Source organism: Bactrocera dorsalis, chromosome 2 (assembly GCF_023373825.1).
Source record: "Bactrocera dorsalis isolate Fly_Bdor chromosome 2, ASM2337382v1, whole genome shotgun sequence".
Taxonomy (NCBI): domain Eukaryota; kingdom Metazoa; phylum Arthropoda; class Insecta; order Diptera; family Tephritidae; genus Bactrocera; species Bactrocera dorsalis.
This window is the reverse complement of record NC_064304.1, coordinates 89,954,208-89,979,999: the sequence shown is the minus strand read 5'-3', so window position 1 is coordinate 89,979,999 and position 25,792 is coordinate 89,954,208. Positions and strand designations below refer to the sequence as shown.

The 25,792-nt window shown below is 35.2% G+C and overlaps 1 protein-coding gene across 3 annotated transcripts in view; it reads right to left on the bottom strand.

The window, feature by feature from the left end:
• LOC105230312 (uncharacterized) overlaps positions 1 to 25,792 on the bottom strand; it is a 91,990-nt gene that overhangs the window by 46,271 nt on the left and 19,927 nt on the right. For all 3 annotated transcript variants that reach the window (XM_049448280.1, XM_049448279.1, XM_011211012.4), the window contains exons 3-8: positions 22,923 to 23,120; positions 22,452 to 22,637; positions 21,472 to 21,660; positions 21,086 to 21,242; positions 10,786 to 10,917; positions 8,673 to 8,840 (exon numbers count right to left, since the gene is read on the bottom strand). In XM_049448280.1, coding sequence (XP_049304237.1) covers positions 8,673 to 8,840; positions 10,786 to 10,917; positions 21,086 to 21,242; positions 21,472 to 21,660; positions 22,452 to 22,637; positions 22,923 to 23,120 — 1,030 coding nt within the window. The remainder of the gene's footprint in view (positions 1 to 8,672; positions 8,841 to 10,785; positions 10,918 to 21,085; positions 21,243 to 21,471; positions 21,661 to 22,451; positions 22,638 to 22,922; positions 23,121 to 25,792) is intronic.

The window sequence follows — 25,792 nt, the reverse complement described above, 5'->3', positions numbered from 1 at the left end:
TCAAAAAATTATTAATTTATTATAATTATTTATATAAACATAATAATAAAAGAGAAAAAAATATGAGAGAACACCTTAAAACTGATAGCAAACTAAAAGTTCCAGAAAGTGGTAGAACAGATCGATCGGCTACGAAGACTCTCTGAAATTGAAAAATTTCTTGCAGTAAAGACGGAGATATAAGAAAATATAAATACAACAAAATATATATGAAAAATAAGTACATGAATTCACAATAATTTATTCAAATGTTTAAAATTTGTTAGCTTTAATTTAAAAATTGTTGAAGTTTCCTTTTTTGTATATACGTTTCACCCAATCGGGCTTTAAATTTTTTAAATTTGGGTATTTTGCTATAGGTTCAAAACTACAAATTTGTGTCATCAGTTTGCGTTGTCTCCAGCATTGAAATAAACACGCTTTCGTGTTAGTGTATGATGAGAGAGTTAACAACAATGTCAGAAGAATGACGACCATTTTAAATATTTTGCATCTTGCGGCGGGTCAGTTGCCAAATTCTCGCTTAATGGGCGAGCATTAACGCTATTGTGGCATTACTGCACAAAATGAACAAGTACACAAAGTTGAAAATGAAAATACACTAACCAAACGTAGCATGAAGTCAAGAGGAGAGCTGTTACGGTACAAAAATACTGGACTGGATTTTCATTGACATTATACAAACAAAATTTTAAAACACAGAATTATTTCGTACTTTTATATGCACCGGATATAAGAAACCAAAAAACAAAATATGGCAAAATATGAATATAAGATTAGCAAGGGCTAATATTAAGCCAAAAATAGTGAGTTCCACATTTCTGTCTCAGACCGTGCTCTACGTCATCATAAAATTATTTGTTTGATAAATATCCACACATTAAGCAAAAATTACTTTATTCAGCGAAAAGCCCACATCTGTCATAAATATTTTTAAATACTGCAAGGCAGCAACTTTTCCTTTGCCCACACAAGCACATACCTAGACAAATACTCGCATTGATTGAAATAACATATGCTCTTTTAACCATAACTATCGTGTTGAGAAGCACTGAAATATACCGCAGTAACTTTTTATTACTTCAATCGCGCTGTATACACGTTGTTAACATGGTCAAAATGCCATCAAATAACGTATGTGAGCAGAGATTTTGACAGCTTGCTTTTTCCACTCGCGCCTCCATTTCAGTCTGAAATAAGTTAGCAGCGATTTGTTCAGTGATTTCAACGTTGATTTCTTTTTCTCCTTTTACTTTTTGGCGTATAGAAAATAGTGCAGCATTTTACTTCAAAAATTCTTGTTAAAACATTTGTAAAATGTGTGTGTGTGTGGCACAGCAGAGATTTACAGCTGTCACTGCTGTCAGACGCATACGTTAGCACTTAGTTGAAAGGGCTGCAACGTGCCTAGCTGGCTTCACATCATATTTATTTCACCCTTCACTCACTCACACATGGATTTACACATACAAATCTGCTACAGCTTTGCCGTATACTCTTCACCTGGTTAGTACATAACACGTGGCATAGTGTGCGACATTGCTCCCGTGTGAATTTGCGCCCAAAAAAATTCGCCGCAAATTTTTAGAAAAATAATGGAAATATTTTTGCACTTTTCACTTGAAAAAATAGAAAAAAGAGAGCGTCTGCAGTTCTTTGAGCTTTCAATCGGCGCGGTGTTTTTACATCATTTTCATGTCAGTTAGAATCATTTTTCGTTTATTGTTTTATGAAGCTATTTGTTGATGGAAAAATCCACTGATATGCGCAATTTGATTTGTTTTCGTGACGTGGAGTGAGGCTTTTGTTTTGGTTCAGGCAAAAAAAATTTCATAAAATTTTCAAAAATTTTCGGTTAATAGTTTCAACGTTTTATAAGTTACATATACCTTCATTGTTCGAAAAGAAAAATACTTTTCGCAAAATTAAATTTTTTTTTTAAGTCATCTTAGTGAAGAAGTGCAAAGCTAAATCTGCATCTTGAATTGTATGCTGCATTTAATCAGTTCAAAGGAATATTATCTCTGTAAGTTGTTTTAGTTTTTTCTCAAACTCTTTGTTAAGATTCTCTAAACTATAATATGTGACATAACGTTTCACTCATTTAACATGACTTGGAAATCTGTATTCTATGTGTCATGCATTGCTTTCCCAGCAACCTGAAAGAAACTGAGTAAGACTTCTTACTAAAAATCTCTAAAAGCAAGGAATAACGTGAGAAGGCATCATTCTCTACTGATCATCATAGTATCTTAAATATGGTGTTATTACGGCCAGCCCGTTTATCAACTTTTTGTTTTCATCCACTTTCTATTAACAATACATACATACACAGTATATTTTTACACCTTCTAAGCATCTTTATGCCGTTTATTGCCAAAAGCCAAATAAATCAACATAAGATATTTTCAACACAATTTTATTACATATTTCTGTTTTCCAATTTCAGAATTCATCAAAATGTCTTTGCTTCAGTCAACGCCCACAACACCGCTGGTGTTAAATAGCTCTTAGCTAAATGCAATTTCAATCAGGCTGCAATGTTCCGGTATTTTTCATTTGAGCTGCTTTGTAACGAAAAACAATTTCGCGATCTTCCCACCTCCGTATAAAAAGGGATGGCAGCCAAAATGTATTTCGTAGCTTCTAAACGGCCAAAGCCAGCAACCAATCTCGGCGAACTGCGTATAGCATTTCACGTTACTCATACGCCATGTCGTGCACGCGCCTAGCTCATAACGGCAGCGGCACAAAGAGTCAAAGTAGAGTTAAGTGAGCGTGCAAATACTACTAAAAACGTTCAAAGGCTACGGACGGAAAACCTGTTGAGTGGCACATAAATTTTGTAACGGAAACATAAGTGGTGGGCGGGTGCTTACACGTGGAGCATTTGTTTGTTTGTGACTATCTAACATGTACGCAAACCACTTCTTGAGAAATATGGGTGCTCTCCTTATCTACAATTTTTGGAAGGTGAAATGATTTATGGGGAAATTGCAGTGGATTTTTGTAGAAAATATATTTTAGCATGACTTTAGCTCTTTGCTTCGAGAAGTTTCGTGGATTTTGAATCAATTGTAGCGAAGCAATCTAATTTGTGTTTTCTCTGCTTGGCAACTTTCTGTAAAAAAGTGGAAGGAAAAGGATGCAGAAAAACTAAAAAAGATATTATAATGACAATATATATAAATAAATACTAATAAAATATTTTAAATGCTCGGCAAAGTTGTTTGAAAAAAAAAATAAAAAATAAAAATTGCTTGCTTCTCAAAAATTTTAATATTTTGTTTTTAATTTTCATAAAAACTTGATTGATAGCAATAACAAATTTCATTTGAACTTTTCTCACTTGTACACTCTACAATTTTCTGTAAGCTCAACTGCAGCTTTATTTATAATAAAATCGTTGAAAGTAATACCTAAGTCGCTGTTTGCTTTGTATTAAATTCGAGTTTCTTTGTGTGTTAAAGCGCCACACTGAAAGCTCCATATTTACCCACACATTGCGGTTTAACACATTTGAACGTTTCATAAGCTTGAAAATCTCACTCACTCTTACAACGCATTTACACATGTTAACAAGTAGAAATGCAAGCACTCTTCCAATCACTCAACTGTATGTACGTTTGCATGTATGCATATGTGTGAAAAGCGTCATTGAAAACTGATGCCGTTAGTCAGTAAGCATCTCCAAGGCAACATGCATGCATTCGTATATTATCCGCATACACACACATAAACACAAGCCTTATATCAGGCATTCATGCAGCTATGCAACCAGCCAGCGAGCCATCCATCCATCTCCAGCCATCCATCTATGCGGCCAGCAAAGCGGTAAGCAGCCATTCGGCCAGCCAGCTTAAAGTGCTCAAAATGCACAACCAGCAGATTATCTCATAGCGCTTGCTTTGAGCTCGCTGCCGCAAGCATTTATATATGTGATATGGTGGTGGCATGGTTGACATCACTTGGTGCCAGGCAGACCCATTCCGCCCGTTGTAATGTCCGCAATGCTTTTTGGCCTTCCGTTTGCCATTTCTCTTGCAGCTCTACCCTTGTCCTAAATTACTAGAGGATGGTACGTTGGAACGGTTTTTTCCTGTCTGGCATTTGACGAATAGCTGGCAACATGTTGACATAATTTTACCAAAACACATCCACACAGTTGCATTTAAGCCGTACTTACATATATACATGCACAATATTGGCTGAGCTGTTGAAAAAATATGTGCGGAAATATAGAAATATAAAAGTTCAGCGCTGCTCTGAAGCTATGCAGTTTTGCTAAAACACACACATACATATAAAAATTTTCATTTATGAGTTACATTACGAGGACAGTGCAAAAGGTCTGTGTGTTATGCGGAAAATCCATATTTGACTGGGATACACAAATCAGTTCATTAGTAAATCGAATACGATTAAATTTTTGAGCTTATCGATCTTCTTGACACATACTGCAAGAGCAAGTCATATCCACAGGTGCTAGTTCTGATGAAAATGTTAAGAGAAAACCTCTTTGGATATAAAGATTTCACCATTATTCTTTTTCAAAGGGTTTCTAACTATTTTAGTTGTGCAAATCTTTCATTTAAATTGTATTAAGATCAAGACCAAAATCAAAAATTTAACAAAAAAAATAAATAAATGGCAGATCTGGAAGTATTTCCGACACACTGAAGATCAAGCATTCATAGGATAGCAATAATAAGAAGACATCTCGACTCAAAACTTTTAAAAATTCTGTTAGTATTGAAAGTCTCCGTTATGTTATTCCAACTCCTTCTTCTTTTCCATTGGTCTAAGCACTTGTAAAATTTTTAGCAAAAATTCTGGTGCAGCATGATTTTTATGCTGCTCTTATATTTGAGCTTGAAAAACTATAAATGAGGATGACTAATTAAAGCACTCCGTATACGTTAAATGAATCCACATTCTTGCTTTGCTTTACTCTTCAACCACATAATTGAGAATTTCAAACTAAGGATTCAAACTGATTACAGTTGATAGCACTTTTCAAAATTTCACTTCCACGAACTGCAAAAACTCACCGACAAATCAGCTCAACACTGTTTATGGACTAGGGGACAAATTTAGATGCATGTTTCCGAGTTGAGGGTCACTTACAGTAATAGCTGTGCATGTGCTTTTGTGCGACATCTTCGTCTAGGGGCAAAGCATCGAGTTGGAAATGAATTCTAAGTGGCTTTAAAATGTGAACATCACACAAACGTTTTGCAAAATTTTGCGCATTACCCTTAAGAGATCGCCCTTATGCCCTGTCGCAACATATGTGCGCACATTTTACATTAACATGCACGTATGTGTACTTTTAAGTTTTAATGCACTTTTCTCTTTTTTCTCTCTTGTCCGCACCCATCAAATTCGATCATTCTGCATAGTGGCAAAGCACATCAAACACAAGTGCTAACTTCAGCTGACATACCCGGGGTTATGGTTGCAAAATCACAAACGTTCTTGTACAACATACTCTGCATATTCGATGGATGGAAGCAAGCTTGATAGAGCAAGAGTACGTGCTACAGGCACATGCATACATACATACATTTGCCATATGTGTCATAAGTACGAAGTTATAAGCTATTCAAGACACTAAATCATTTGCATGTAATTGAATTGTAGCTAGTGATTTCAAGCATAATTCAAACGTAAAAGCGGAATCGATTTTCAGCTGGGTAATTGAGCCGTTTAGTGAAGAAAATGCAGAATTTGAGCTTAAACTTCAAGAAAGCATTTTTTAAAGTTTCAAAAAATAACGTTTAATGTTATTTTATAAATGTTTATTTTAGTAATATGAGTTGAAATTATTGAAAGAATACTTTTTGCTTTCAAAAGCTGCAGTAAGGTTGGACGAAATTGCTGAAATATCTTATATATTTGTAGTATAATAACGGGTGATTTTTTTGAGGTTAGGATTTTCATGCATTAGTATTTGACAGATCACGTGGGATTTCAGACATGGTGTCAAAGATAAAGATGCTCAGTATGATTTGACATTTCATCATGAATAGACTTACTAACGAGCAACGCTTGCAAATCATTGAATTTTATTACCAAAATCAGTGTTCGGTTCGAAATGTGTTTCGCGCTTTATTTTGTTCAGCGATGAGGCTCATTTCTGGTTGAATGGCTACGTAAATAAGCAAAATTGCCGCATTTGGGGTGAAGAGCAACCAGAAGCCGTTCAAGAACTGCCCATGCATCCCGAAAAATGCACTGTTTGGTGTGGTTTGTACGCTGGTGGAATCATTGGACCGTATTTTTTCAAAGATGCTGTTGGACGCAACGTTTACGGTGAATGGCGATCGCTATCGTTCGATGCTAACAAACTTTTTTTTGCCATAAATGGAAGAAACTGAACTTGGTTGACATGTGGTTTCAACAAGATGGCGCTACATGCCACACAGCTCGCGATTCTATGGCCATTTTGAGGGAAAAACTTCGGACAACAATTCATCTCAAGAAATGGACCCGTAAGTTGGCCACCAAGATCATGCGATTTAACGCCTTTAGACTATTTTTTATGGGGCTACGTCAAGTCTAAAGTCTACAGAAATAAGCCAGCAACTATTCCAGCTTTGGAAGACAACATTTCCGAAGAAATTCGGGCTATTCCGGCCGAAATGCTCGAAAAAGTTGCCCAAAATTGGACTTTCCGAATGGACCACCTAAGACGCAGCCGCGGTCAACATTTAAATGAAATTATCTTCAAAAAGTAAATGTCATGAACCAATCTAACGTTTTCAAATAAAGAACCGATGAGATTTGCAAATTTTATGCGTTTTTTTTTTTTTTAAAGTTATCAAGCTCTTAAAAAATCACCCTTTATATACTTTATCAAAAGGCTTCATTGAACTTACCGATGACTACGTTTGTTTTTATTTTTAATATTTTTATGACCTTTTTTATACAAAAATTTTAAAATACAGCGAATTTCTTTATTATTTTCACTCGTTTTTGAACAGCTGTAACCTTTTTACAACTTCCAGATTTTTTTTTGTGTTAAATTAAGCTGAAAATCTCACCTTTTCAACGCAATGTGATTGGTAACACTGGAGATATACGACTGCAACGACATCTATTGACATAAGACGAAAATACTTTTTCGACTACCAAATATTTGATAATTAAAGCTTTATGAAAGCGCTGCAATTTGTTAGCCATATTTAAAATTTTATAGTAAAATTTTGGACTCCAAATTTTTAAAATGAAAGATGTTTATATATATATTTTAAGCCAACAAATTAGTCAATAAGAACACTCATATCGCACATCCTGGCTCTTTAAATACTTATATTTTAATCCAAACAACATCGATTTTCACTTTTGGTTTCGTTATATCATCTTGTAACCGTAGGCAATCTTCTGTAATGAATTTTATTTTAATTTTATTATTAACCGTACGTAGAAAAATCAATAGCACTTGACCTACTAAGCGTACAAGATAACATTTGCCACCACATGTACATACATATACGAGTATACATTAATGAATGTTGTGAATTTTGCTCTCTGGTCGGCAGCTTGCAGAGTTCAAAAACCTTTTTGTCCGAACTGGCATTTATTAAACAACTTTCTAGGCTTGAAACTATTGCAATTAATTCTGCCAATATTGGTGCAGCAAAAATGTGGTAACGCCTTTTTTTTCGCCCCGACTGTAAGCGTATGATTGGATCGGTTATTGCACTTAAAAAATACTAAATTACAATTACTTTCCATACTAACTTCCGCTTTTGCAAGCGCTCATCGCAGTCGGTTTTGGGCTGCCGCAGCATTTTCAATAAAACTTCTGGCTTTGCAACACAACTTTTGCCCTCAGCCGCATGCATATGTACGTACATACAAATGCGCTTTTGAGTACACGCATATATGTATGTGTGTGAGTTTAGACGCTTGTGCGTGTGGTAATGTGGCAACAACTTTATTCAACAAATGCAATTATTCACATGCGCTTCATTGGGTTTTGCAGGGGCAAGAAAAACGGAATTGAGCTGACGCTAGCAGCAAGAAAAGCTGACAAGAAGCCGTTATTACAGAAGCAAACGACTTTAAATGCAACTATATATTACGAATAAATTGAGATAAACGGCTTAAAGGCCGATGACGGCCACAACGGAAGCTTCACGATTCAACAAGCACTAAAGACTTCATATGAAGATGGCGCATTCTATTGTGGAGTGTGGAGTTTTCGAATTTCAAGGAGCCAATTGTTGATTAAGTAATAAAATTGTTGTATGCAGCATTAGAGCAATATGAAACAAAGCCTATCTTTTTGACGCATAAAGCATATTTTTCTGATATGAGTTCAATATCCAGGATTTTTAGTTTTAATAAATTTTTTTGTTATTTGAAATTCTATAATTACAAGGCTTTGGCAAATTTTTGTTCTTCAATTTCTCTTCTCTTTCGAGAAGACCGAAGATGTGTTTAAAATATATGCTATTTAAGGCCATGTTCTTTATATTTTGAATTTTTCTCACCAAACTTCATTCACAAAATCGACTATGCCTAGCATCGTACGCATGATAAGTACTTGGCTTCCTGTGCCCGTGATTTGGTAGGCATGTTGCGCCTCGCCTATTTATACGCCGACCCAGACACATTACATAACTATGGAAAATGTAATCATAAATTCAATAAATTTTACTTACTTCTTGAGCGTGGCAGCCAATGCTAAATCGGGTCGAACATCAAATCGTGTCTGCATATAGAAGCGCAATAAATTATCGCGCTCATTTTCACGTAATCCTTCTTCGAGTGCTAATGCGCCCAGCGTGTGATACGATTCGGACTCGGTGACGCCAAATAATAAATCATAGCTGAAATGAATAAACCAATAGCGGTAAAATGCATAAGTGTCTATGCACACTAGGGTATATAGAGAGTTGTGTAACTATGTATTTACGTTTGTATATAAATAAAATGCTTGTAGTAAAGCTTCTGCGCGTCAGTCTATGTTTGTTTACGAATAAAGCTGCTGAGCAGTAAATACAGTAGAGAAAGATGATTTTGTGTATAGCATAAGTACCAATATGTATGTAATAGTTTCGATCTGTTTATGTAAATGTGTACATTACATGTGCGTAAATAAGCAAAGTAACGCCAAGCCACAACTACTACAAACGCGTTATCCACAACCATAATACAACCATGAGCGTAAGCGCAATCCAAACCATAATCAACTACTATCGCACCGCATTATATAAGAGCAACAACGTTATATTTCAACTATTTCATATATGCATATGAGCACATGTTGTTACACCAAACCACACACTCACGTAGTGTTATTTATGCATGTGTGAGTGCGCGGCATTTTCTTATACGAAACTTGTTTACCTCAACTTGGCTTATTCGCTGCGGCTTTTGAGCTAATGCACAGGCGTTAATAGCAAATAATGGAAGCGGTAAATTCTACTAAATTTTTGGTAAGCCTTAGCAAAGCGTTTAGCTCGCCTTCGCGCCTCCATTATCTCTGAGAAATGATAATTAATTATTTGGCTCAAACAAACTACTTAATTTTGCATCAAGCAAAAACTTCAACACAAGTATTCTGAAGAAGTTTGCGCTTTTGGGCGTGCCTACAACGCACATAAGATAATAAGACTATATGTGTGTTTTCATGTAATCCCATGCGAAGTTGGTTACCCTACTAAAGACTTTCCGGTTAGTAATACCTTAAATATCAACAATACACCACCGATTAGTCACGCAACCGCTGTATGTATTTTAATTAGTTATTTATACATTAAGAGATATCTGATTGCTAATTAGTAACATATGCGCATAGTTCGTGATGGAAACGGGTTGTTTTGTGTTCTATGGTAAAAATAAGTGTGAATATACAGACTGGGATGGATTACATCTGCTAATAATTTAGAAAATTAAATTCTATACTTCAGCTACCATATTCGATTACTATAAATCTCTTTGTATATTTTCCATACAAGCACCTCATACTGATCGTTCAATTTATATATCAAAATTAAGCGGTGCGCTATCGGTGCTTTCGACAAACGATCTGCTGCTTGTAAAGAAAAGAATGTGTGATTGGATCGATATCTCAAAAACTTGGGGACTAGCTCGCGTATATACAGTCAGACGGACTGGTGAAATCGACTAGCTCGTCATGCTGATCCTTAAAATATATATTTTGTCTTCGACATTTTCTTCTGTGTTTTACAAACTTCGTGCAAACTTAATACCTATAACCTGTTGGGGGTATAATTAATGAATATTTGTGGCTTTTTATGAAGACCACACCATAAAATAAGTTTTGTTTAACCTCTTCATACCTCTCCACCATTTATAATGCTTATACCTTTTCTGAGCAAGCTGATATAGGTTGCTAACAATCGGTTTTAGTAGAAATCTTAACCACTTCGAGAAAAGAGAATTTCAAGACAAATTACTTTCTGGTAGTTGAAAATAATCATCAGCGAAATTTTATAGTTTCCACACAAATACCACCATTCCTAGAAGACCGGAGATTAATCCTATAACTGAGGCGAGATGAATCTTAGTTAGAGCAAAGAGCTTCTCAGAAGACCATTTACTACATATCATGTAATTGTTGTTAGTAGACTAACGTTCAACGAATCCACACAAACACTTTCTGTTTAATATCAATCAACATCTTGTACGCCTCAGCTATAACATCCTCTCATATTTACCGATACGCAGCAGAAAGCAATAATAAAAGTGGTAATTCAGCGAAAAAATATAACTCAAAATATTGAAGATGAAAGCAAAAATATTACGAACCGACTGAAGTGTTCAGTGTATTGTCCCATCACTTTGTATGGCTGATTTGGTATCACATGGCCATCGACAATTGGACCCAATGGAGTTGAAAATTGGGGAAATGATGTTGGTATTTTTAAGATGTCCTGGTAGCTGCAAGAAAAATATAGACGAAAGTATAATAAAATTAAATAAATAAAATAAAATTCGCATTTTACTATAAGCGAAAGATATTCTGAGAGAAGTGAATAGAAACAAGCAATGTCCAAGCAATATATGAAAACTGCCGGTATATTTATATAATAATAATAAATAAATACAGCAGTAAAAGTAGCGGAAGTAGACGTAAACCTACAAAAAGGACGTACAACAACAAAAAATCTCTTCAAAGGCGTAGCAAAGTGGGAGAAAAGGAAATTGCAAATATGCAAAATTTATAGCAAACTGAGTTTATTTCTTTATTTCCGCAGTACAGACCATTGCGTATACGCCATGCAACACCCACACATTTTATGCACAAACACTTGCAAATTTCACACACTATAAAAGGTAACACGTGGGTGATAAAGCTAAATATTTCATAGCTCTACAAAGCAAAGCAGAACGATACACATTTAAATATTTTACTGCTGCTTCTTCTTTTGGCATTTTCCAGCTGAATGCGTGCGTTATTTTCTAAGTGGTAGTTCCGTATGCGCGCGTTAAAATTGAATTACCTGAAGGAGTAAGTTTCTATGCTTCTGTTTAATGCGCCGTATAATAGCTTTATATATTGCATAAGAACATGTGCTTTCGCGTAATAAATGCACAAGGCAATTTCACATTGAAATAATCAACATGAGTGTGAATTGCCTTAAAATTGTAAGACAGGGTACTAGTATGTAAGTTCATTCCTGAAAATGTGCATGTGTGTGTTATTTAACTAAACACATGTTGCTTAGACAGCTGCAGCTCCTTCACAATGAAAACAATTAAGGAAATGAGGCATCAATATACCGCGCAACAAAATTGCTATTGAACTATTTCACGCTTCACTCGAAATAATTAACTTTTTGCGTAAAATTTCATCAAGCCAAAGATGATCTTATTTCCTTTGTGTTTAGCGTTACAATAACATATAATATACTGCGCTTATAAGAAAATTAGTTTATAATAGGGATGCCAACCTTCAAAAAATGTTAAACTGAGCGAATTATTACTAAATGAGTGCATTGTTTGTTAACAGCGTTGCCAACTAACGAGAAAATAAGCTAGAAAACCTTTGATGTGGAAAAACAGAAATATGCTTGATGATAACTATTGTTCTTTTGCATGAAAATCCATGGACGAAGTGCTCAAGTTGTGCAAGCAACACCGTTAGGGGCAGACTTATTTTGTGTACGAACGGAACTCTCTTCCGGAACTCTTGGAAGTTGAATAAACTAATAATATCCAAGGAAAATATTGTTTTTAATTTTTCTGTTTGATGTTCTTTTTAATAAATATTTATTATGTCTTTTTGCTCTTGTAAAATCTTCTGGACGCAAATTGCATACCACCCATTAACGGCAAACCACAAAGCATTTTTTACTCTGCCACTTAAGCTGAAAAATCTCAAGAGCCTCTCATGTGCCGTTGAAAGCATGGATATGTGTATGGGGCAGTGCTGCAAACTGTAGCGATTTCGAGTGACAAATTTCCAACACGTGCTTATCGAGTAAAAAAGATTGAACAGTGAGCAAACCGAAAGAGAAAAAAATGTGAAGCAAAAAAGCTAAAAAATAAATAACAAACAAAGGGTTGAGAAGCGGATTAAAAAAGATTGTGAGCCACAGCAGTCAGTGGTTGAATGAAAGTTGCTGCGAAAAGGCGAGTGCGGCAGCTGTTGTACAACACACATACATACACACATAACGTGTATAGCAAGTACAATATATAAGCATAAATGGCCACCATAAAAATGTAGAACCACACACATCAGTCTACACACATATGTATATAAATATGTGCTATCAAAGGGAATATTTTATATTGTCAACAACAATAAACACAATAGTGGTGGAGAGTTTGCAACAAAGTGAAGACATGCCCGCTTGAGTGATGGCATAAAAGCAGTAAAACACCGAATTGCAGTGGCCAATATATCATAAATCACAGTTGACTGCATCAACAAAAGCTGCCTAAAGATATTAAAGCGACGCCATATATACTTGTAGTATAAACTTTGGTACATAAAACATAAAAATAATAAAAATAAGTGTAGCACCCGGCGCATGTTGATGGATTGAGGTGCATGCCTAACCTGGGAAAGGCCATGGCTATGTAATGTACAAATATTCCACAAGGTATTATACGGCTAACTGTTCGGTAAAAACGGAAATAATAGCAAGACTATCGAATGTTAGTTTTCTTATGGTTAGGAGTAATATAAATTGTATTAGTTCGACATAAAATTAAGAAAAATTAAAAAAAAAATACTTCAGTAGATATAAACATTAAATGGTTCATAAATCCGCTTTGCTAATACCAGGCTCCAATCGAAAATTTTTAGTGATCACTTGATTAAATTTAACTTATTTTCACTAATCTAGAGTATTCACACTGCCGTTGGAGATCTATGAAACAGCTTTTTTTGACATTGAAAAAATCACACCGTTTTGTTAAACGTAATATTTTAATGTTGTTGACGTTTATTTTTGTATGGCTAAACCTAGCTAATATTATATTAATATTTTCTTAGTAAGATTAGTGAGATAATCTACTCAGAAGCCAAATCACGAATGAGTGAGGTTCGGAACATGGTATAAGGAAGTGCTTTAGCAAGCAAATCTTCTCATTGATATATTGATTGAAATATCAATGAGACGGCTGTTGATAATCAAGAATTGGGATCAGAAATGATATAAATTAATTTAAATAATTTTCTCTTCCAAATAACACTGTGTAAAATGAAATGTTCTCGCTAAGTTCTAAGAAGTTACGCCACACATCGGCCTATAAGCACACCACAAAGTCAATCAACGAACAAAAATATTATGAAAGCTCTTAAAATAAATAAAATTCGGTGAAAACTTAAAAATTGTTCATCATAATATAGAATTATGCCAAATAGGAAATAATATCATTAGATTCCCAGCTCTTCTTTAAGGGGCTATACCAGTGTGACGCATGAAAAATTAGGCGATTTTCGTGAATTTTTTTTAAGAGAAAGTATGCTATTGAATATTTCGATCTTCTTTGAACGTAATAAGGTATATTTTAAGATTTTGTTTTTACAAAAGTGTTGGAAAATAACGTTATGGGCTGTCTTTGAAGGTGCCAAAAAAAGTGCCCCAACTGCTGCCATGATTCCGGCCGAATGAGTAGCTGAAACAAAAAACTTCAAAAAGTTCACTAAACGTAAAGATATTTCCTATACAATTTAAAGTTTCACTTACATATGTTTGCACTTCCGAGTGGTCGCTCTTTAGAACACTCCCATCCAAAAACTATTCAAGATACGACCTTGCCGATTTCACAGGATATTTTTGAAAATATAAACTATCGAAAAAGCAAATAATTTTTTTTTTTTTGAAAGTTTCCCACTGGTATAGCCGCTTAAGGTTACTGCATCGAATTCACAACTATATTATCGATAAGATTTCTTAGTATTTCAATACATAAGGTCGCTGATATGACATTTTCAGAAGTCAGAGTGTCAATAATAAAACAATGATAATGTGGCTTAAGTCACCATCCTGCTGCATCCAATTTCTTGATTCTCATCTATCTGAAATGTTAGATATCTGTGTCATTTACGTGATAATGGAGTTTCGAACCAAAGTAGATGATTTTCCTTCTGGATAAACACCGATTGTCCACGAAAGTAGTTCATAAGCTGAAAAAAAGCTAGTTTTATGCTGGTAATAATTCATATTTTCGTCTACGGCAACTAATAACAAATAAAAGAAGAATTTCCGGATTTTATCCCGAAAATCGTCTGCCCACTTAACTTTAAATTATAGAAATTTGCGATTCGCGCAATTTGTTCATTTATAGCCTTATTAGCGCACTGAGTAATATGCTGTTAAGCTGCTTGTTAGCGGCAACACATTGCACGTCAAGCGATAAGTTGACGCACTGTTTGGCTAAACAAAATTATGTCTAATATGTCTTCTTTTCTGATTTCGACATGCAGTGGCACTTGTGTGAGTAAAACCGGAACGTGGAAGTGAAGCGCATCGCGACGTGCAAACAAACTGACGCGTGTGTGGGGAAAATGAATTTGTCTAAACTTTTGTGCTGTCATCTATCAATTGCGTGTGACTATAAAATAATAAGATTTCGCTTCTATCAAGCTCAGCGGTAAGTAAAATAAATGTTGTGTGAAGAAAATTGATTTTCCGTAAGACTTTAGACAAGCGGATGTGTACAGTGAATCAAAACTTTTTGATGTGTAAGAGGATATGTGTGTTGAGAGCTGAGTTTTTTATTTTTATTTTTTTTGGAGAAGCATCAAATGTGTCAGCTAAGTTCTAAATCCTGCCAAGCTAAAGCGGCTGAGTTGAAAAGTTAATGGTGCAAGTTCAGAGCTTGCCAAGCTTGTGTTGAGCTATGTACGTTGTAATGCTAGGAATTTATGGAAAGAGATGGCAGACGTTTGTCGAATGGTGAATACTAAGTAAAATTAAGTAATGGGCCCTATAACTTTATTTGTTCTGAGTTTTAAAAAATCCTGTATGATGCAAAAATATAAGCAAAAAACTAGTTCTTCAATTCTGATTACCAAAATGGCAACAAATAGCCTGACCAGTTCGGATAAAGTTTGAGTTCAATTGTTTTTCTCCAGTTTAGCTGTCGCTTATGGCGCCTCAAGTGAGCTCAGTGTGCGCTGGTCAACTACTTCAAATTTACGCGGTTATATTACTTTTCTAGATAGCATGAACTCCGACATATTTATATTGTACTTGTCGTGGGTAACGTTTCTAACTCTCTACTTCATTATAAAGCCGATTGAATTTCAGACTTTCGCGGGTAAACAATCTAGATTCGATTCGTAATGTTCAAGTTGTCACTTCATCCATAAATAAAAATTTAGACAATCATCAAAGTAATTATCCGGTAGTATATCCTAGTCAAGAATCAATCTAAAACCTAAACTAACTTAAGCTAGCATCAATTGACGACTCCGTGTTTTTTAAGCTTAAAAATTATATTAACTCTGCATTTCCTCTGAGACGCTCGGCTGTCAGTTTCATAAGAACATTAAACATATTATGGAAATTTTTAAATATTTAAGAGCTTAGTAGCAAGTTTGGAAAGCTAGGCAACGAATTTTAGTTTAAAGTGTTCTTTAGAATATTCCACCAAATTTAAGATTGTCAGTAGAAACTCCGACCATCACATGATTGTGACCATAAAGTGTCACTCAATATCGACGTTTTAAACGCACACTTCTAATACTACCTTTTCATGAATCCAACACCTTGAAAACTTCAAATTTTCGAAAAAGTTTAATATCATTCAGACACACGCTAGGAGCACATAGCTACTCGTAGCCATAACCAGAGATTTTATTGATACTCATTGATCAAGAAATGTTTGCTGTTTAGTGTGCTATCTGCTTCACCTTATTTAATTTTTGCTAATATGCACTTAAAGCTACTTCCGCCCTTTCCATGGCATCAAAATAAATACATGAAATTAACATTTTGCTTTCCGGCTTGCCATATAACTTGCAAATAGTTCCCTTGAACACTAAAGTGCAAATATATGGAAATTGAGACTTTTCAATGCAATAAAAGTGTATGCTAAAATTCAATTAAAATTTAAATAAACTGAAAGTACATTACTTGCGTTAACAAAGTTTCGGATATATTCAAATTACACTGAACTAAAGTTTATAATTTCACAAAGCGAAGGAAGTGTGAAAAGTGAAATTGCATGAAATTGCAAACGCCTTAGAAAATTTCGAGTAATTTATGCGTAAACGTGGAAAATATATGTTTAAGCGGAAACGCTTTTTACGCTTTCACTATGCTTATGATGGTACATACATATTCAAATAATTTTGTCAGTGTGTGTGTGAAAGGTGATATTCGATTTTCACAGACATTGGTGCCCTACTGAGGGTGTTTCTTTGAAGCAAAAGATACTCATATAACTTTAAAATAAAAAAAAGAATGTCGATTATATTTTTAATTTCTTTTGCAATAATTTCACAAAACCTGATTTTCTGCATGGGAATGAGGCATGTGAAATATCAAGCAAAAGTTAATTATTGCAATTATTGCGCATAAATGATTGCTTTGCTATTTTGCAGTTAAAAAAATACTAAAATTATCTGACATCACATATCTGTGTCAAGTTTAATAATAGATAATTAATAAAGGCATTTTTTGTAAAAGCTTATTTCCGCAATTTTTCACAAAGCATATTTTCAAATAAAAGCGCGCAGTTTTTTAACTTTTATGTCTAAATACCAAGTAAGTAAAAAATATTCAACTTTTTCAAAGCTTAAATGCGAATGTGTGTAATTGGTCAGTTTACTCAGCATATCATAGCTTGACATGCGGCGGAACTAAATAATTGAAAATTACTTTATCATATAAATATATTTGTTTTCCAACTAGTTAGTTTAATTGCCACATTTATGTCCAAAAAGTTTTTATTCGCATGTCATCGCTGTGCGCAAATACAACTTTTTGATGCTTATGCTGACTCATCAGCCGCTTTGATTCACTCAAGTCAACAAATATTTATTTGCTCTACAATTTGTCAGCATGTTTGGGAAAGTTGCCAAATTAAATGTTGAGTTGAATGTTGGTAAAAAGGTTACTTCTATACTAAACTGCAGCTTATGTGGCTTAATCCCGACCACGTGTGCTCCTATCATTTACAGTTAACACTTTTTTAACGAAAAACTTTCAAATCTGTCATATGAAAATAAGTGGGTTTTTTGTATAACCACTTCATAGGAATGTCATAATTATATATATATTTATATTCTGCTAGGTATAAACCTCTTGCAACTGCCGGATATGGATAACTCGCCGGTATAGTATACTATATTTGGTAAAATTTTAACCGGAAGTATAAAGAGCCGCAAACATTTTCTATTTGTCTCTTAAGGGAGTGGAGTTGTGCTGAGTAAAATTAATATTTTTACTTTGAACTATATTATTTTAAATAGTAAATACATGATTCAAAATGAAGTTCTAAGAAAAGTGGTTGTAGACCGATTTTGTTTACTTTCGAACTGAAAATCTGGTGTTTTTATTTAAATAATGTTCAAACGAAGGCGGACAAATTTTCTAATGAGAGGTATTGAACAATATACCTTCAGGGAAATAATCTCCAGATAAGGTATTGCATATGTTAAAGAGATAGTGATTCTATAACAAGGAATTGAGAAAATTTTTACCACTATAGCATAATTGATTGTGCTTGGTTGGACTGATTATTTATACAAAGTTAATATTTCAGTAATATTGACATTTTTTATCACTTAAACTTTATTATTATTGTTGGCCTAGGAACTGAGTATGAACCGTAAAACAGTCAGACAAATTTTAACCGACGATTTTGGAAAAGTTGTGCCGACAACGCACCGTGCCACACAGTCCTCAGCGTGTCCCAGTAATTGGCATCTAAAGGGATCGCCGTGTTGCAACAGCCGCCTTATTCGCCCGACATGTCACCGGTTATTTTTTTTTTGTTTCCTAAAACAAAATCGGTGGTCAAACGAACCCATTTTGAGTCGATTACGGGCATCTAGGCGGCCGTGACGAGAGTACTCGCGGACATCCCAGTCCAAGCGTTCCAGAAATGTTACGAAGCATGGAAAACGCGCTGGAATCGCTGCATAGCTGCCCAAGGACTACTTTGAAGGGGATGGCGGGATTTTAAAATAATTTTAAAATATACGGCTTTTATGGAATCAGTCTCATTACTTAATTGTCATACCTCGTAAGGCCGTAAAATCATAACACCAGCATAGGACACCTGCTGTCTACTTAAGAGCTATGTACATATGTAGGTGCATAAAATCCATCTTTTATGTAGGCACCAACTACAAACCACAAATTAATGAAATTGAAATTAAATAGGTATTCGGTTTCGATAAACCTTGCCGATATTAAACAAATAGGGAAAATTAATATTTTTTACATCAATGCAATTAATAAACTATGAAAAAATTACTGCCGACAGTAATTTGCTATCATGAATATGTACATATGTATATATACGAATAAATATTCCTGGATAAAACAAAGTATAATACAGTGAATGTGTAAATCATGCCCGTAGCTGAGAGACACATTTTGGGAAAACGCGGGAATTTATTTTTGTGTGCGAGAGGCTTTTATATGGAATTTTTTTACTATTATAAGGATTAAAGTCTCTAAAAATTGTGAATTAATTAAGAACAATATTTTTGCTAAAATGCGTGAATAATGGTAAAAGCGAAACTCATGAAAGTTTGTGTAAATTTCAATCACAAAAATTACCATAAAATATTTTACACTGATTTAAACATACACACCAGAAAACGGCTATAAAGAACCAAACAAAAAGTAATGCATTTTTCGCCCAATAATGGGACTATCAATAAATAATTAATATCATTTAATGCATACTCTCAAATTCGCAGTACTGTATACACCTACATGCATAATTAAGTAATACGAAAGCTATCTAACACTTCTAACCAGCCACTGCACAAAAGATATCCATATATATGCTCTTCGATATTTCTGAACCCTGTTTAAACAATTGGTCGCACGGTTGACACACACACTTCGATATGCGCGCACGCATTCAGCGCTTACTTGAGCACAAAAGCCAGTTATCTGCATTGTTGCTTGGAAGATACGCGGCACATTTGAAGTCCAACACCCCGCCAAGTGGCGCTGCTGTCGCTGATCGCATTAACGCTACAGTGCGTTACATTGAATTGCAAATTGACCGTAAGATTATTCACGCCGCATACCCATGCCCCCTTTTCGCTTTATCTATAGCTTATTTGAGAGCAACTGCGGATGACAGGAATCGACTACACTGAGCACGAATTTTATATTTTAATTAAAATTACAAAGTGTAGCCGATAAAAGTAGTTAAGAATTTCCCAAGGTGGCGCATGGAATTATAATAATTAAGTAATAAAAAGAAGTTGGAAATGCAAATTTGAAGAATGCTAATTAAGCGATAGAAACAGGTGAGGCAGTTGGATGCACTCTATTCAGTATGCAAGCATGTATGTGTGTATAAGATTGTAAGACAAAAATGGCAGAGAAAAGTCGCTGGTAGTCAACATGAACCTAAGGCGCTTACTAAAAAGGAAAAAAACGCACTCTTAAAATATTCTAGATTCTAGTGCTAAGATAACAGCCGAACTCGAGCAAGCAAAGAGTTTCAGAAAGACATTCAGCTATCAATAATAATGGCAAGAAAAAAAACAGGAAAAATAGAAACGCTCAACGAGTTTACCCCTTCCTAAAGGGCATAAGTTTAAACCCTCGACTACCTACATATTAAACCAAAAATAATTTGAACATATGGTCCGCAATTTATCGCACAGTAAAGGTGAGTTCAAATAATGAGAGAAGCAAACAAACAGAGCATCTAACTCATTTCAGAACCAAAATTCTAATTTCAAATATGATTTCTGTAAATGAGGATCGAAAATCCGTACAAGCCATATTATATATGATGTGAACCACTGCCATCTATTTTTGCTATAAACGATAATGTTGTCGAAGAGATATCTATTGTACTTTGTGAGTTATGTTAAACAAACACGATATAGTGCGAAAATGTGAAAGAGTGAGAGAAAGTTTGTAAGCCCATCAACTAAAATAGGGCTACATAATTAATCAATCCGAAAAGGAAATTTCATCATGTTACTTTCCTTTTACAAGGAACAAATATAATTAATTCATCTGTGTTCTGATTAATTAATCAAATATTAAGGCAAGTCATCGCAACAAATTTCGCACAGTGTGTAATAAATTCGCCGACAATGACGACGCGCATTGCGCTAAACCGCATAAATATGCAATGCTTAAGTGAGGCACACATACAAACACATTCGCTTAACCCACTTTAAGCTGCACGAGCAGAGATCAAAGTGTCTATACAAACACAAATGCTCTATTATTTGCCAAAACTCCGCTTGGCCTCATTTACAAGCAACCAAACACACACACGCACATCATTTTACTACATAATGCCCTGCGTTGCTAGGCTGGGCCGGTGGGCAATAATGGAATTTGAAATGCGAGATGTCAGCCCAAACTAAAACGTGATTCTGGGCGTAACCGCCATAGCGCCGCTTTGAGTACTTTATAATTAAATAACTTACCGCTTTTGGCGCAAGCAGGACAGCATCTCCTCGTTGTCATCGTTTAGGGGACAATTGAGCGTGTGAGCGATTTGCATGGTGAGCTGAAGCGAATGATTACTGACCGCCCAGTCTGACATAGCCGAACCTGACATGAGTATGGCGCGATGAAATAGGCCTGTGAGGTGGTGTTTGCCCGTCAAAGTGAAGGACAAAGGCGTCAGCAAGTGTTGCGCAACCAAGCGGGTCATGGCGGCGGTAATATGAAAAGGAGAGAGGATTCAATTAATTTAAATGAAATTGAAGTGTAAATATGTGATAAGTGACAGGATATCGTGTCTTCGTGAAAACCCATTCACGGCGTTAGTTGGACACGTGTACCTGTGTGCGTGTGTATTATTGCCTACCGGATGCAACAGGCGATATCATCAAATAATTTACGCATGCAGCACCTGTGCTGTGTCCCATGAGCGTTACGCTGTCCTTATCGCCGCCGAAAGACGCTATATTCTCCTTAATCCAATGCAGGGCGGCAATTTGATCGAGAAGTCCGAAATTCGCCACAGTATTTTCATCAATACTGGGCTTCAGAAAACCTGCGAAATATTTTAAATGAGAGAATTTAAATTATGTATGATGCAGGACGAACTTGGTAAGTGCAATAAGGTGGTACTATATTTATATTTGAAAAAAAAAATAACATGGCTGGGGTTAATAACCTCGAGTTTGTTCTGCACTGCCTGCTCATTTCATTAAAGATTTCAACTGCATGAGGTTTAAAAAGATCCCACATCAAGTGGCTGAAAGCTTTGTAGTGCAGAAATGAACCTGCTGTACAGTTGACTAATTTTAACTTACTTAGTTTCTGAAATAAGGTTCTCAGGATATCTCTGAGTGTATTTTCTACTAAAAGGCTTTTGTTCTGGTTTAATATACAGGGTAGTAGTAATTGCGTTTGAAATCTCGCCCAGCTTTGTGTTTTAGATTTCGCTTTCACCTGAAAATTATTATTGCCATCTCACAATATCATCTTTAATTTTTTACGATGTTTCTCATTTATAATAGCTATGGTTGCTTCTACTAAGGAGGTTCAATCAATACGATAAATGTTAATACCTTAAATCTTTCTTAAACCAGATCCCTTTCATTATTATTATACGAAGGAATGAGATTTATATATGAGAAATGTTCAACTAATCATTTTTACAGGATATAAGGTAACCTCATTCAAGTCGAAAGATCAATTTAGACAGACATTTTATTACATTAATTTACTCCAAGTATAAAATACAATATGCTCCACATCTAGAGTGACAGACATTTACAAAATTATATACATTTTCATTCAGACATACATAAACAAATAAAATTGCAATTTTACACTTACCCATGACACCGAGTCGATAATTGATGGTAACAACAATGACCTGCCCATAGCTGGCGAGCACTGATCCATCGTAGGGATTGCCACTGTTCCACTCAAAAGATTCGCCATGCACGTACACCATTACCGGTAAACGCTTTGTGGATTGTGTGCCCATATCGTAGGCGTTGGACGCGTCGAATACGCCATCTGCGGCCAATACAAGAAAAAGTACTATGGCATTAAATTTGACTTTGTTAAATGGATTGGTAGGCGAATGATGTGCGAAAAAAAGGTGTCATTCACTGTCACACAACTCCGCGTAGGCGTAGGCAGCGCAATAAGCACTCGGACACGACAGGAGGTTAAGGTTAACACACGGTAGACATTCATGGCATCGCACGAATATATAGCGCTATATCCATATACTTGTATGCATGCAGATATACATATGCATATATATATATATATATATATATATGGAATTGAACTTACCCACACGCGGCACATACACATTCAAGTAAAGACAATCTTCGCTCTCCGTCTTCAGGTAAGGTAGCAGGCGTGTCAATTGCTTGTAACGACCGCGTGACATTTTCACACTTCCCTGCGCCGTGACGTCGGGCAACTGCTGCAGGCAGACTGGTGGTAAATGACGAGCCATTTTCAATCCTTGCCAAGGCAGTGGCGCACCTACACAAGCACAAGTAAAGAATGTAAGAAATCGAGAAAAAATGTTAACGCATGCTGCTAAATTAAGCGAAAGTGTGCGAATAGAAGCAAAGTGGGGAGAAAGATAGATGATAGTACCGGAGTATAAGTGCGAATACGCTTAAGTAAATTGCAGTTGCTCAAATAAATTATAACGTTTTAATTAACTGTTTGAACATGAGGTAGATTGTATGTAAAGGGCAGTGAGGCCAAAATAATTACCTTGGAGAATTTATAACTAGCTTTAATCAGCATATTGCTAAAATTACTTTTGAACCGGGTGCAAAAAAGTCTTATTTAGAAAACAATTTAAACTATTTGAAATTACTATTCTTTATGGTGGTAAAAAAAATTTCATCTCATAAGTAATTTGAGTTTTGAAGATATTCGATAAAAAAAAAAGAAAAAAATGTTTACTTTCGTTGCACCGAAGCGATAATGGCAACCATTAAGTGAACAGTATACTCGTATTTATTGCTACGAAGCATATCCTCATACAGGATAATAGTAGGGCCGCCGTACCAGTCTCTCAGACCGTTCGAAATTAGTGGAAATTGTTTTTTTATAGCAAAATTGAGAGAAACTGCAAATATGATAAGCTAGCAGAGTCTAGTACATCAAAGACACTAGTCGTCGACCTGGATATTAGCACACTAGGCAAGGTATCCTTTTGACATTTTAACTGTAGCTTCACAGTGATATTATCGAATAAACAAATAAGGATCTGCAAATTTGACTTCACACAACCATTTTCGTGAGTTTTATTTGAAAATAAAATTTCAAGCTAACACATGTTGGACCATTGATGAGCTCCACACAGACGTTTGATATAAGCATATCTACAGTAAGACACAAATTATGGAACATATGTACCTACAAAATATTTTTGCTTATTATGAAAATATATCCATATACTAACGGACTGGCAAGTGCATGGTGTCAATACTCTAGCCACGTTCGAATTTCTTACGCCTATATATGTATTTCTTATATTCTCTTGCAAGGTGTAATTTGCATGCGCAAAAATTCGAGCACAAATGTTAGTAGGAGAAGTACTTGCGGATATCTTCACGTTCTCACTTAAATTATATATGTGAGACACCGCACGCCATGTTCAATATGTGAAATTCCGATATTTTGCATTTACTGTTACTTGAAATTAATAAATATTTTTCGACAAATATCCAGAGTATTTTCAATTTCTGCCCAAATGGAACGAAATTTATTTGTATTATTTTTTTTTTTGCTCTTATCGAAAAAAAAAATATTCGCATGGTGAAGCAGAAAATGCTCATCAAAAGGGAATGCTTGCAAATAATAATTTTTATAGATACCTGCGCACTTATTTCTAATGTGAGCAAAGCACAACTCAATGGATGAGCGCGAAAGTTGGCATAAATGGCGTTAATATACCGTTTAAGTGAAGCTGCGGGAATTAAAGAGACTTGGCGGTAGGTTGGGATAATATTTGATGAGCGTTGATATACGAAATATGTTTAAAACATATGTACATATGTATATATAGTATGTGTCTGTCCAAATTAAAAAAAAAGAAGTACACACAGCTGTTAGCTTTAACGTTAAATTGTGGCTGGCACAGTCAATGAGTACTGTTATTTGTTTATTCATTCTGCTTTCTGCAAAGCAGCAAATATGCTTCGTAGGATTGCGTGCTTTGTTTCTAAGTGTGTGCATTACTCTTTTGTTGATTGTATTTGTATTTGCTTTGACGTCTGGAACTCTGTTTGCCCACGTGTAGAGCTTGTGCACGCAAATCTTTATTGTTATGAGGTCCACAGGTATGTTAGCTTGATATTCAGCAAAATGCGTACACATTTTCAATAAACAAGGATGAAGTGAAATTTTAAATAATTAAATATAATTTTTTCCTTGACTGAAATAATTGACGCAGGTACTTCGAAGGTACAAAATGGGTGTTACTCTTTCGATTTTAAGGTCAGTAAATCTGAGAGTTGTTGCCTTTATTGATAAAACAAAATCTAAATTCACCAAAAAAACTATAAATGATCTTATAAACAGAAATATTGAACAAAACCAAATCCGGTTAAAAATTGTTAAACATTTCACAAAGGAAAATTTCATTATTTTGCAGTACCAAATAATCAAATAAACCACAAATAGTATATCTGTTGCTACCTCACTTCTGAGTTGCTATTGCTTAATAGCCATTAGTTGCTCAATATTCTTAAGCAATTTAAAGCCTTCCTATGTGCAATTATATGTGGCATACCATGGCGTATACGCAATGTCAGAAATATTCCATACCTTTAGGTTGGAGCAGTATATAGTATATGGTAAACAGCAAAAGATATTGACAACAATGAACGCGTGTGCTGAATGTGCACGTGTGCATCTCACCTAACATCAAAATACAATAAACATATGTACGCCGCATACACAATTATATAATGTATTAAACACAACTGCTATGTATGTACGTGTCTGCTAGCAGGTGGTGTAAATAACAACAGGATACGCGTGCGACCTCAAACTGATGACCATTTCGACAAGATGTGGTTGTATGGCCAATAGCTACCCGCTACCATAATACTTACTTGTGTATATGCGTCCATTTTGAAGTGTATAATTGTACCATTCGTGTGGTCTGCAGCCACTGCATGGATGTGAATACG